Source organism: Xenopus laevis, chromosome 8S (assembly GCF_017654675.1).
Source record: "Xenopus laevis strain J_2021 chromosome 8S, Xenopus_laevis_v10.1, whole genome shotgun sequence".
Taxonomy (NCBI): Eukaryota; Metazoa; Chordata; class Amphibia; order Anura; family Pipidae; genus Xenopus; species Xenopus laevis.
In genome coordinates this window covers 17770732-17784466 of record NC_054386.1, presented here as the reverse complement: position 1 = coordinate 17784466, position 13735 = coordinate 17770732, and the positions used below count along the sequence as shown (strand labels likewise).

At 40.8% G+C, this 13735-nt stretch overlaps 1 protein-coding gene across 1 annotated transcript; it reads left to right on the top strand.

Annotated features, from left to right (window-relative positions):
- The first annotated feature begins 7 nt into the window (after positions 1 to 7).
- ccnk.S (cyclin K S homeolog) lies at positions 8 to 13527 on the top strand. Its single transcript, XM_018232384.2, has 11 exons — positions 8 to 213; positions 1601 to 1831; positions 4773 to 4854; positions 5021 to 5152; positions 6250 to 6355; positions 6438 to 6495; positions 8290 to 8459; positions 9368 to 9606; positions 9769 to 9802; positions 12052 to 12129; positions 12369 to 13527. The coding sequence occupies exons 2-11, from the start codon at positions 1635 to 1637 to the stop codon at positions 12992 to 12994; spliced, it is 1722 nt and encodes a 573-aa protein (XP_018087873.1). The 5' UTR covers positions 8 to 213; positions 1601 to 1634; the 3' UTR covers positions 12995 to 13527.
- Positions 13528 to 13735: the final 208 nt, after the last annotated feature.

Below are 13735 nucleotides of genomic sequence, written 5' to 3'. Positions count from 1 at the left end.
GACAGGTGCCTAGCTCCACCCACCTCCTCTTGATGCTGACAGTAGTAATTGGTTGCTTCAGTTATGTCTCCTTTCTTAGACATGCGGGAGGCGTAAAGGCGGCGAGTCATGACGTGATGCGGCCCATTTACTTTCCAAGATGGCCGCTGAAAGTTGGATTTACTGTTAGCGTCCTGTCTCCAGAGGGGAAGTAGCGCGTAGGCTCTGCGCCTGGTGAGTGTAAGGCCTAATTGTTCCTCGGCAGTGTTGTGTGTATGTATATATATATATATGTAGAGCAGTGAATCATGGGACGATTGTGACTTGTTAGTGGGGAAAGGAACGGGGTCCTATTAGCATAGTTAAAGGGATACTGTCATGAGAAAAATGTTTTTTTTTTCCTAAAACACATCAGTTAATAGTGCTGCTTCTGCAGAATTGCACTGAAATCCGTTTAACTAAAGAGCAAAGTTTTTTTCTCTTATATTTAATTTTGAAATCTGACATGTGGCTAGACATATTGCCAGTTTCCCAGCTGTCCCCATTCATGTGACTTGTGCTTTGCTAAACTTTAGTCTCTCTTTACTGCTGTACTGCAAGTTGGAGTGATATCACCCCCCCCCAGCAGCCTAACAACTAGGGTTGCCATCTGGCCTGTAAAATACCAGCCAAGGCCTGTATTACAAATTTATCGTCAATGTATTGGTCAGTAAATTTGTAATCCTTATTGTCGTCCCCTGGCCTGCCTCAGACCCACCCTCTTCACTATTTACCTAATCAAAGGCCAGCTGTCTCTTCCTTGTGAAATTCTATGACTCCACCCTTGGAACATCATAATCCGGCCCCGAAACTTCATAATCCCACCCTCAAACCATCATAATCTTGCCCCCGAAACACCATAATCCCTCCCCTGAAACATAACCCCGCCCCTCTCTGTCCTTCCTCCACCTCTATGTCACCTACCGGTAGGGCCAGATCTAAAAGGTGGCAACCCTACTAACAGAACATTGGGAAGGTAACCAGATAGCAGCTCCTTAACACAAAACAGCTGCCTGGTAGATCTAAGAACAACACTCAATAGTAAAATCCAGGTCCTACTGTGACACATCCAGTTACATTGAGTAGGAGAAACAACAGCCTGCTTGCAGGTAGACCTAATGAAAGGGAAAGTAACAGTAAAAATATTTTTTTTAAATATAGCCACCCCCCCCCCAAGCAAAAGTCATTTAAAAACAGGGATGCGCCAAATCCTTCACGAAAGATTCGGCCGAATACTGAACATAATCCTTATTTGCATATGCAAATTAGGGATGGGAAGGGGGATAACCTTTTTTAAAGTCACGTGAGTTCCTCCCTGCCCCTAATTTGCATATGCAAATTAGGATCCGTTTCAGCCTGGCAGAAGGATTCGGCCACATCCGAATCCTGGATTTGGTGCATCCCTATTTAAAAACTATGAATATTATGGTTTGGGAACATTATATATCAATTTTACTTGTGATCTGTCATTTCCTGGTGTTACCGGAGCTTTGTTTGTTTGTTTTTTAAACACAAAGGGCCTGATTTCATGTTCTACACCGAATACCGTGAGCTTATTTTCTGATATTTGATTTCTTTTCAGATATAACGTGTGTTATAAAAGGTAAAACGCACCAATGAAAGAGAATAAGGAGAATTCTAGCCCTTCCACTGCCCCTGCAAGCCTGGACCATGTAAAGCCATGTTGGTATTGGGATAAGAAAGACCTGGCCCATACTCCATCACAGCTGGAGGGGCTTGATCCTGCTACAGAGGCAAGATACCGGAGAGAAGGGGCCAGGTTCATATTTGATGTTGGGACCCGACTAGGGCTGTATCCTTCACTGTAACTTGTTGCTTTTTTTTTCATATAGTTTACAACATAAATCTAATACAGGTATAGGACCTGTTATCCAGAATGCTCGGGACCTGGGGTTTTCAGGATAATGGATCTTTCCATAATTTGGGTCTTCATGCCTTAAGTCATTTAAACATGAAATAAACCCAATAGGCTGATTTTGCTTCCAATAAGGATTAATTATATCTTAGTTGGGATCAAGTACAAGGTATTGTTTTATTATTACAGAGAAAAGGGTAATCATTTTAAAAAATTTTAATTATTTGGATAAAATGGAGTCTATGGGAGACGTAATTCGGGAACATTCTGGATATCGGGTTTCCGGATAAGGGATCCTATACCTGTATTGTATTCATGAATAATCTGTACAGTGTTTGTTTGTTTATCCTAATCCGTACAAATTGATGTCACCTTGGTACATGGCTTTTATTATAGAAAATAATGTTCCCCTGTTAAAAGTATTCAAATATGAGTACAGGTATGGGACCCATTACCAGGGAAACCCATTCTCCTGAAATGTCTGAATTATGGGAAGGCCGCCTCCCATAGATTCCATTTTATTCAAATAAAGTAATTTTTCATTAATAATAAAACAGTAGCTTGTACTTGATCCCAACTAAAATATAATCAATCCTTATCGGAGGCAAAACAATCCTACTGGGTTTAATTAATGCTTAAATGTTTTGTTAGTAGACTTTTCAAGTATGGAGATCCAAATTGCAGAAGACCCCTTCACCAGAATGCTTGTGACCTGGGGTTTCCTGGATAACAGTGTGTGTGTATATGTGTGTGACCTTATGAGAATTGTCATGTGTGTGAATTGTCATGTAACTGCTTAAAGGGATACTGTCATGGGAAAAAAAATTTTTTCAAAACACATCAGTTAATAGTGCTACTCCAGCAGAATTCTGCACTGAAATCCATTTCTCAAAAGAGCAAACAGATTTTTTATATTCAATTTTGAAATCTGACATGGGGCTAGACATTTTGTCAATTTCCCAACTGCCCCCAGTCATGTGACTTGTGCCTGCATTTAGGAGAGAAATGCTTTCTGGCAGGCTGCTGTTTTTCCTTCTCAATGTAACTGAATGTGTCTCAGTGAGACATGGGTTTTTACTATTGAGTGTTGTTCTTCGATCTACCAGGCAGCTGTTAACTTGTGTTAGGGAGCTGTTATCTGGTTACCTTCCCATTGTTCTTTTGTTTGGCTGCTGGGGGGAAAAGGGGAGGGGGTGATATCACTAACTTGCAGTACAACAGTAAAGAGTGATTGAAGTTTATCAGAGCACAAGTCACATGACTTGGGGCAGCTGGGAAATTGACAATATGTCTAGCCCCATGTCAGATTTCAAAATTGAATATAAAAAAATCTGTTCGCTCTTTTGTGAAATGGATTTCAGTGCAGAATTCTGCTGGAGCAGCACTATTACCTGATTCATTTTGAAAAAAACATGTTTTCCCATGACAGTATCCCTTTAATGACTTTTATGAAGAGTGGGTTCATTATTCTCTATGAGAATGTTTAATGTGTATATTGGTGGATTTGCCAACATGCTTGAGAAAGGGGTCACGCCCCGAAACGTTGCATCCGCAATAAACGAGTAAGGTTAAACCTGCTAGTAATACCCATGTTGTGCCGGTGTGTTCTGTGTCTACGCTGTTTTTGAGGTTGCCCAATTCCTCTATCATCGAGCACCTGGGATTCGTTTGATTCTGGACGGCCAGGGTGTGCGAGTGTAAGTTTTTCTTTTTTGGATTTGCCAACACACCTTCCAATTATATCATGTCTTTGCTTCCACCCTGTTAATTATGTATAGTATAATCCCAAAACTCTGTGTTTCCATCCCGCTTTTACCATCCACACAACAGCACCAGTGACTTGCTTGGGGCATCCCCCAGTCACTATATTCATGTTGAAGTGTTTGTTTAAAGGGGAAGTAAAGTTTAAAATAGAATAAGGCAGAAATGCTGTATTTTGTATACTAAACATGAACTTACTGCACCACAAGCCTAATCAAACAAATGATTTATGCTTTCACCATCTTGTAACTTTGTTAAACATCTTTGCAAGACCAAGACTGTGCACATGCTCGGTGCGGTCTGGGCTGCTTACAGATCATCATAAATGATCAAAACAGCACAAGTCAAATAATATCTGCCAGAAGCTGATACAGCAAGACAATAATCAGAATATACAGACTGCACTGGGTCCTGTGTTGTCATGCAATCTAATGTGGATTTTACAGTTTTTGTATGATTTAATACAAACTTTCTCCAACACTGCAGAACCAGTGGCTGCAGGAAAATAATCCTCCAAATAGAAACCAAGTTTATCTGTTTAAATCTGGCTCCATGATCTTTGTCCCTGCAGCTGGATTTGGAAACAGTAAAGGGGATGTGAAGGCAAAAGTAAAATCCAATACAAATCTCTACACAGTCGCCTACTGCTCTACAGGGAAACAAACAAAGCTGCTTGAGTTCTGCATGGCTGGGAAGTAAGGTGGGGGCTCCATGTTCATAAGTATGATTGTTTCCCTGCAGAGCAGTTGGGGACCGTCTTACAATTCCTATCCACAGCAGTAAATGAAGGGAGAATTTCACTGCATAGAGTCAGGTTTCTTATAAAAACAATTTTTACATTAAAGAAAGTAAAAATGGGATTTTATTTTTTTGCCTTTACATGTCCTTTAAATGTTCAATCTCACCCACAATGGACCTCCTCGGGTCTCTCAATTGGCACAACTTGCCTCATATTAGCATTTAGGTTTCACTTTCACAAAGCCTCGTTCCTCGCTCACTACGGTGCCTCCTCCAAGACCAGTGTGCGTTCCACAGTCAGTTTTTTGCCAATCTGACCCAACTTGTCGAACGATAATTGGCTCAATCATTTTATATTTATTCTTAACTTGCTATATAGACATTATGATACCCTAGCAACTGGAATCATTTATTTCCACCGGTTCTACATGTTTCATTCCTTCAAGCAATTTCCTAGATATGTAAGTATTTATATAATGTATTTTGCCAAAATGTATAACGCTACGTACACTAGATTTATCTATGCGCTAAATCAAGGTATCGTGACCCATTATGCTAAATTAGGGAGTTCGAGTAATGCGTTTGCAAACTGCACATTTACTGGAATTGTTTCACATTTGCTTTCAGGTGACTGGCGCTTGTTGTCTCTTTCTGGCTGGTAAAGTTGAAGAAACGCCCAAGAAATGTAAAGATATTATCAAAACTGCCCGTAGCTTACTAAATGATGTACAGTTTGGCCAGTTTGGGGATGATCCTAAGGTATGAAACAATTTTTATGGCTAATGAAGAAAACCCTCATTATGTATCACCTATATTTACAGTTTACCAACTTTTTAAAAAGATTTAAGGGGGAACTTCAGCTTCCAAGCCACAATTTGATAAAGAGGCCCAAATAACACAGAAACCTCTAATATTTCCATCACAGTTACCTGTTTCTACAAAAAGTATGAATAAATGCCATTTTCTATGCTGAAATCCAGCTGTTTAACGGTTTCTGCATCAATTGAAATCCTGGCAGGGAAGGAGAGACTAAACACTGATGTTACAAATTGTAACAACTTCTCCACAGCTTACAGACAGCATGCTGGAACTACATAACCCACAATGCATTGCTCTATGATGTTCTGTTCCTTACTGAAATCGTGTGTGCAGGGAATTGTGAGGTTTGGAGGAGGCAGGTTAAGGACAGATGGCTGTTGATACAAAGTAACAGTAGTCAGCCAGCTCAGCAAAGTAGTCAGACAGATCAGCAGGGGACTAGGCTTAGGGAAATATCAGAAACTATTAAAAATCATGAAAAGTCTGCATATTTTTTAATTTATGTATATTGCAGATTTGCTTGAAATTGTTTACTTTTCAAAGAGCTTGTTATGTTTAAGTTAAAAATGTGGATTGGAGTTGGCGCCACTTCACAAAGTAAATAACAAGCAGTACAGCAATTCTGTTACAAAAACTGCTGCTTTACGCTCCCCAACCAGTGGCTCGCGAGCAACATGTCGCTCACCAACCCCTTGGATGTCGCTCTCAGTGGCCTCAGCTGTTTATTTTTGAATTCCAGGCTTGGAAACAAATTTTTGTTGCGTAAAAACCAGGTGTATTGCCAAACAGAACCTCCTATAGCAGCCCATGTCAACATAGGGGCTACCAAATACCCAAACTCAACACTTATTTGGCACCCCCAGGAACGTGTTTCTCCCCAACTTTTTTTACATTTGAATGTGGCTCATGGGTAAAAAAAAGTTGGGGATCTCTGGTCTAAATGCACCCCTTTTATTACCGTGGCATGTCTTCTACTGTATAACTATGTTTTTCACTAAATTATAGTCAACCAGATAATGGTTTGTTCTACTTTGTAGGAGGAAGTCATGGTCCTTGAGCGAATTCTTCTTCAGACAATAAAGTTTGACCTCCAGGTTGAGCATCCTTACCAGTTTCTTCTTCGATACGCAAAGCAATTAAAAGGTGCTGAATATTTCCTAAAAGGAGAGCTTTGATTGTCGTCCTCGTTTGGCTGCTTTAAACATTTGCTTATTGTTGTTTTCAGGAGACAAGAACAAAATACAGAAATTGGTTCAAATGGCATGGACCTTTGTAAATGACAGGTAAAGTACAATTAGTATTCTTTTCAATAGTCTTTACTATAGTGCAGTTCTGGTCCTTTTCTATAAAGTTAGAAACCTAATTCATACAATCCCCAAGAGCCAATTTCTCCACTGGCTTCAGGTTTGGAAATTTCAAGCGATACCTGTATGTTGCAACACAATCTAAACCTTTGCATGTAATTGTACTAGGGATGCACCGAATCCACTATTTCGGATTCAAACCCCTGAATCCTTCACGAAAGATTTGGCCGAATACCAAAACTAATCCTAATTTGCATATTTAAATGATGGGTGAGAAGGGGGAAACATTTTTTTACTTTGTTTTTTGACAAAAAGTTGCGTGATTCCCCTCCCCGCCCCTAATTTGCATCTGCAAATTAGGATTCGGTTCAGCTGGACAGAAGGATTCGTCCGAATCTGAATCTTGCTGAAAAAGGCGGAATCCCAAACCGAATCATGAATTGGGTGCATCCCTAAATTGTACTCAGGGCAATAAGGCATAGGGATGCACTGAATCCAGGGTTTGGTTTGGGACTCTACCTTTTTGAGCAGGATCCAGCCGAATCCTTCTGCCAAGTTGAATCAGAATCCTAATTTGCATATGCAAATTAGGGGAGGGAAGTGGAAAAAACATTTTTTTCTTTCTTGTTTTTTGACAAAAAGTCACACGATTTCCCTCCCTGCCACGAATTTGCATATGCAGATTAGGGTTTGGCTGGGCAGAAAGATTCGGCCGAATCTGAATCCTGCTGAAAAAGCCCAAATCGAATCCTGGATTCGGTGCATCCCTAAATTGTACACAAGGCTGTACTTTGATTTTTGACAAAAAGTCGCGTGATGCAAATTAGAATTCGGTTCGGCTGGACAGAAGGATTCGTCCTAATCTGAATCTTGCTGAAAAAGGCAGAATCCTAAACCGAATCATGAATTCGGTGCATCCCTAAATTGTACACAGGGCAATAAGGCATAGGGATGTACCGAATCTGGGGTTCGGCCTTTTTCAGCAGGATTCAGATTCAGCCGAATCCTTCTGCCGGGCCGAACTGAATCCTAATTTGCATATGCAAATTAGGGGTGGGAAGGGGAAAACATTTTTTTACTTTCTTGTTTTTTGATCAAAATGTCGCGTGCATTCCCTTCCAGACCCTAATTTGCATATGCAAATTAGGATTTGGATCGGTATTCAGCCGAATGTTTTGTGAAGGATTTGGGGGTTTGGCCGTTCGGCCGGGCAGAAGGATTCGGACGAATCTAAATCCTGCTGAAAAAGACTGAATCCTAGATTCGGTGCATCCCTAAATTGTACACAAGGCTTAATTATAGGGATGCACCCAATCCAGGTTTCGGTTTCGGATTCAGCAGGATTTGGCCAAATTCTTCTGCAGGGGCCGAACCAAATCCTAATTTGCATATGCAAATTAGGGGCTGGAAGGGGATGCACGCGACATTGTTCACATTACTTTTAAATCACAAAACAAGGAAGTAAAAAATGTTTTCCCCTTCCCACCCCTAATTTGCATATGCAAATTAGGATTTGGTTCGGTATTCAGCCGAATGTTTTGTGAAGGATTTGGGGGTTTGGCCGAATCCAAATTAGTGAATTCAGCGCATCTCTACTTACCGGTAGTAGGAAAATAAGCAGTTTATTTCTTGGTTGTGTACAGTGTAGTCACTATTGAGGCTAAGTTGTGCTTTGACATGACCCCAGCTGAAGCAAGGTGGTTCTGAGAGACTTCCCATTGCAGGATTGATAAAAAAGAACTTCAATATGTTCCTTCTGTTCCTTCTGTTTAGTTTGTGCACCACACTATCCCTTCAGTGGGAGCCAGAAATAATCGCTGTAGCCGTTATGTATCTTGCTGGAAGGCTGTGCAAGTTTGAGATACAGGAGTGGACCTTAAAGCCTCTTTACAGAAGATGGTGGGAGCAGTTTGTCCAAGATGTTCCCGTTGATGTGCTTGAAGGTATTTGAATTATTTCTAATGCACTAGTTGCATGTTTCTTTCAATGGAAAAACTTTTTGCAGACCACAAATGTTTTGCTGCCTGGATTTGTCACATTAACTGCAATGAGCAATTTAACTTTACATTTTGGGGCCCATTTACTTAGCTCGAGTGAAGGAAGAGAGGAAAAATAGTTTGAATTTCAAATGGTTTTTTTTTGGCTACTTCGACCATCGAATGGGCTACTTCGACCTTCGAATCGAAGGATTCGAACTGAAAATAGTTCGACTATTCGACCATTCGATAGTACTGTCTCTTTAAGAAATACTTCGACCCCCTAGTTCGTCACCTAAATGTTACCAATGTCACCAATGTTAGCCTATGGGGAAGGTTCCCATAGCCTTTCCAAGGTTTTTTTGATCGAAGGAATTTCGTTCGATGTATTCTGAGGATTTAATCGTTCAATCAAATGATTATTCCTTCGATCATCCGATCGAACAAATTGCGCTAAATCCTTCGACTTCGATATTCGAAGTCGAAGGATTTCAATTCGGCAGTCGAATATCGAGGGTTATTTAACCCTCGATATTCGACCAAAGGTAAGTTTGCCCCTTAATTTTGAAATCTGACATGGAGCTAGACATATTGTCAGTTTCCCAGCTGCCCCCAGTCATGTGACTTGTGCTCTGATAAACTTCAGTCATTCTTTACTGCTGTACTTACTAGTTGGAGTGATATTTTTTTTGCTTTGATTGTGGGGAAAAAAACTAGTAAAAAAGATGCCAGAAAAAAAAACACGTGGCTTATGAATAGATTAGTACTGGAGGTATCTAAAATCAGACACAAATAGTTGTTGAATGAAGTGTAAATATAATGTGATTCTAAAATGTTATTTTTATGTGTTTTTTTTTTTTTTATTATTTCCCCAGACATTTGTCATCAAATCCTTGATTTATATTCTCAAGGAAAGCAACAGATGCCTCATCATGGAGCTGCGCAAACCTCCCCCCAGGTTCAGGCACAAATAGCTTCAGTGCAGCCTCAACAACAGGCCCAAAATGCAGATTCTCAAGCAGCTCCTCAAAAAGAACAGCAGCAGATCTCATCCCACCAGTCCAAGAAGCCTTCTCCTCAGTCAAGTCCTCCAAAGCCAGTGAAGCGACCAATGGTACAACTTCTTCTTTGTTTATCAAACGCACAACGTCTGGTCACACTCGTCTAGAAAATCATTCCTGTCATTTCTGCCTGTGGTTTGAAAATCACTGACACTTTGTTAAACAAACTTTAGTAAAAAAATTTTTTAATGTTTTCTTTTTTTTTTTTTTTGTAGCCTGCCTCACCTAAAGATGATAGTAAAGTTGTAGGTAAGTGATTTCTGTGGTTTGGCATTTATTTGTACAGGGAGAGGTGTAATTAGCATTTCAAAGTTTACACTGCAAATTGTTTATTGAAAGGCAATGTAGCATCGGAAAGCTCAACGTTTAGGCTCAGGGCACACAGGCAGATTCGGGGAGAGTAGTCGATAAATCTCCTCTTATTTGGGGCGACTAATCTCCCCGAACTGCCTTCCTGCCGGCTAAAATGTAAATCGCCGCCAGGATGGCACTCGGGGGAATTTGTTTTCGAAGTTGCCTCACAAGGAAACTTCAGCCAACTTCGGAAAACAAATCGATCTGAGTACCGCCGGCAATTTACATTTTAGCCGTCGGGGAGGCAGTTCGGGGAGATTAGTTGCCCGAAGAAGAGGAGATTTGTCGTCGGGCAACTGATCTCCCCGAATCTGCCTGTGTGCCCTGATCCTTAATTCTAGGGATGCACTGAATCCAGGATTCGGTTCGGGATTCGGCCTTTTTCAGCAGATTTGGCCAAATCCTTCTGCCTGGCCGAACCGAATCTTAATTTGCACATGTAAATTAGGGTCAGGGAGAGAAATCGCGTGACTTTTTCTCACAAAACAAGGAAGTAAAAAAAGTTTCCTCTTCCCACCCCTAATTTAAATATGCAAATTAGGATTCGGTTCAGTATTCGCTCAAATCTTTTCCAAAATAGTGGATTCTGTGCATCCCTACTTAAAGGGATCCTGTCATCGGAAAATATGTTTTTTTTCAAAACGCATCAGTTAATAGTGCTACTCCAGCAGAATTCTGCACTGAAATCCATTTCTCAAAAGAGCAAACAGATTTTTTTTATATTCAATTTTGAAATCTGACATGGGGCTAGACATTTTGTCAATTTCCCAGCTGCCCCTGGTCATGTGACTTGTGCCTGCACTTTAGGAGAGAAATACTTTCTGGCAGGCTGCTGTTTTTCCTTCTCAATGTAACTGAATGTGTCTCAGTGGGACATGGGTTTTTACTATTGAGTGTTGTTCTTCGATCTACCAGGCAGCTGTTATCTTGTGTTAGGGAGCTGCTATCTGGTTACCTTCCCATTGTTCTTTTGTTTGGCTGCTGGGGGGGGAAAGGGAGGGGGTGATATCACTCCAAATTGCAGTACAGCAGTAAAGAGTGATTGAAATTTATCAGAGCACGAGTCACATGACTGGGGCAGCTGGGAAACTGACAATATATCTAGCCCCATGTCAGATTTCAAAATTAAATATAAAAAAATCTGTTTGCTCTTTTGAGAAATGGATTTCAGTGCAGAATTCTGCTGGAGCAGCACTATTAACTGATTCATTTGGGAAAAAAAATGTTTCCCATGACAGTATCCCTTTAATTTATCTTTGTATCATATGATATAAATGCTTGGCTTATGCTGATTATACAGGTTATTTGGAAACCAGTTATCCAGAAATTTCCGAATTACAGAAAGGCCTCCTCCCATAGACTCCATTATAATCAAATAATCCAAATTTTTAAAAAATGATATCCTTTATCTCTGTAATAATAAAACAGTAGCTTGTACTTGATCCCAACTAAGATATAATTAATCCTTATTGGAAGCAGAACCAGCCTATTGGGTTTATTTAATGTTTACATGATTTTCTAGTAGTATTAAGATGTGTAGAGTGTGTGCCCTGACCTTAAGGGGTAGTAATTCTCTGCACTAATACAGCTTTCCTAGTTAAAAAGAGGAATGTGTGTTGTGTTTTGTTTTTTTATATATATATAATACACAAAAGCCATGAATATCTTGTAAATTATATCCTTATAAACGGTGAGTAGTGATGTCATCAGTTATAAACTGTGAGTTCTGATGTAATTTCTGTCACATGACTCACTAAAATTTGTGTATTATAATAAATAAAGTACCCCCAGTTGTAAAATATGAGGATATTAGAAGTTACCTCGGAGTTTCCTGACCTGTATAAAAACACTCGGCCTTCGGCCTTGTGTTTTTATATGGTCATGAAACTCCTGGGTAACTTATAATATCCTTATATTTTACAAGAGGGGGTACTTTATTCACTATATAATATACGGTCCATTGGGAGGTTTCTGAATTGTTGCCTTTTCCTGGTTTCCCTTATTAGGAGCCATGTGTGTTTTTTCCCTATGAAAGGGAATTTCATTTCTTACCGTATATTATAATTTTGCTGCTAGGAAATATATTTGTCTTTTAACTCCAGTTTACTTTCTCTTGTTAATTGTAAGCCATATTTTGTTTTTAGCTGCAGAACAACCACTGCCTAAAGTATTAAAAGTTGAGACCTCCCATCCTCCTTTACCTCCTGCTCTTCCTCCACCAGGTGAGAATATTATTCATCTAAACTCTAATTAGAGCCTCGTTGTAACTACAGGGATATATTTGCTTTTTCCCAGTTACTCGTGTTCATTTTACAAAGAATTAGTTTGGAATTTGGCAAAACAAAAAAATCTTGGGTGGGGGGCGGTTAATGCGACAAAACATGGGAATTCTAAAATGGCAAAATATTGTGTTGGGTTTCCCTTCTACAAATAAAATCTCTTCTTCCATTTTTAAACACAGAGCGAAAACCTCTGGTCCCAAGTATTGGTGTGAGTGAAGGAGATGCTGCAGGAGGTTCAGAACCAGCAGAACATGCCAAGATCCAGATTCCTCCTCCAGCCCATCCTGCCCCTGTTCACCAGCCTCCACCAATCCCTCATCGACCCCCTCCTCCTCCCCCCGCTAGCTATATTACAGGGATGTCTACTACTAATTCCTACATGTCTGGAGAGGGTTACCAGAGTTTACAGTCCATGATGAAGACTGAAGGGCCATCTTATGGAAGTCTTCCCCCTGCTTATGGGCCCCCTGCTCATTTGTCATATCATCCTCATGTTTTTCCACCTAATCCTCCACCCACTGTACCACCACCACCTCCTCCTTCTTCATTCCCACCTCCTAACATTCCTCCTCCTACACCTGTTTATCCACCACCTCCAACATACAATCCTAATTTCCCACCTCCTAGACTGCCGCCCACTCATACAGTTCCCAGTCATCCCCCTCCCCGAATTGCAATGCCACCAACCTCCTACCCTCCTCCTTCTGTACCTCCGGGTGGGCAGCCTCCAGGTGTCCCTCCTCCAATTCCACCTCCTGGGATGCCGCCAGTTTCAGGGCTGGGCCGCGCTGCTTGGATGAGATAACCAGCTTTCTTGTGCTCCTATAATATTGGTTTAACCCAGTTAAAGCCGATTCCCAAAACTAGGGATGCACTGAATCCAGGATTCGGTTCGGGATTCTGCCTTTTTCAACAGGATTTGGCCGAATCCCTCTGCCCGGCCGACCGAATTCTATTTTGCATATGCAAATTAGGGACGAGAAATGAAATCACTTGACTATCACAAACAAGGAAGTAAATGTTTTCCCCTTCCCACCCGTAATTTGCATATGTAAATTTGGTTCGGTATTCGGTCGAATCTTTCATGAAGGATTCGGGGGTTTGGCTGAATCCAAAATAGTGAATTCGGTGCATCCCTATCCATAACCCAAACTTTTATTTTTTTAATTTTTAGGTTATTGGACTTAGGGCAGAGACACGCTCCAATTTTGGGAGATTTCGTCGCCTGTTCTTCGGGGCAACTAATCTCCCCGAACTGCCTCCCGCTGGCTAGAATCGAAATTGCTGGCGGGATGGCACTCGGAGCGCTTTGTTTTCTGAAGTCGCCTGAAGTTTCCTCGTGAGGCAACTTTGGAAAACTAAGTGCACTGATTGCCATCCCGCCGGCAATTTGCATTCTAGCCGGCAGGAGGCAGTTTGGGGAGATTAGTCACCCTGAAGAAGAGCAACTAATCTCCAAGAATCTGAGCGCGTGTCTCTGCCCTTAACCGGAAGTGAAAACGTAAACAAAGTTGAATATAAGCTTTATCTCATGGAAATGAGAAAC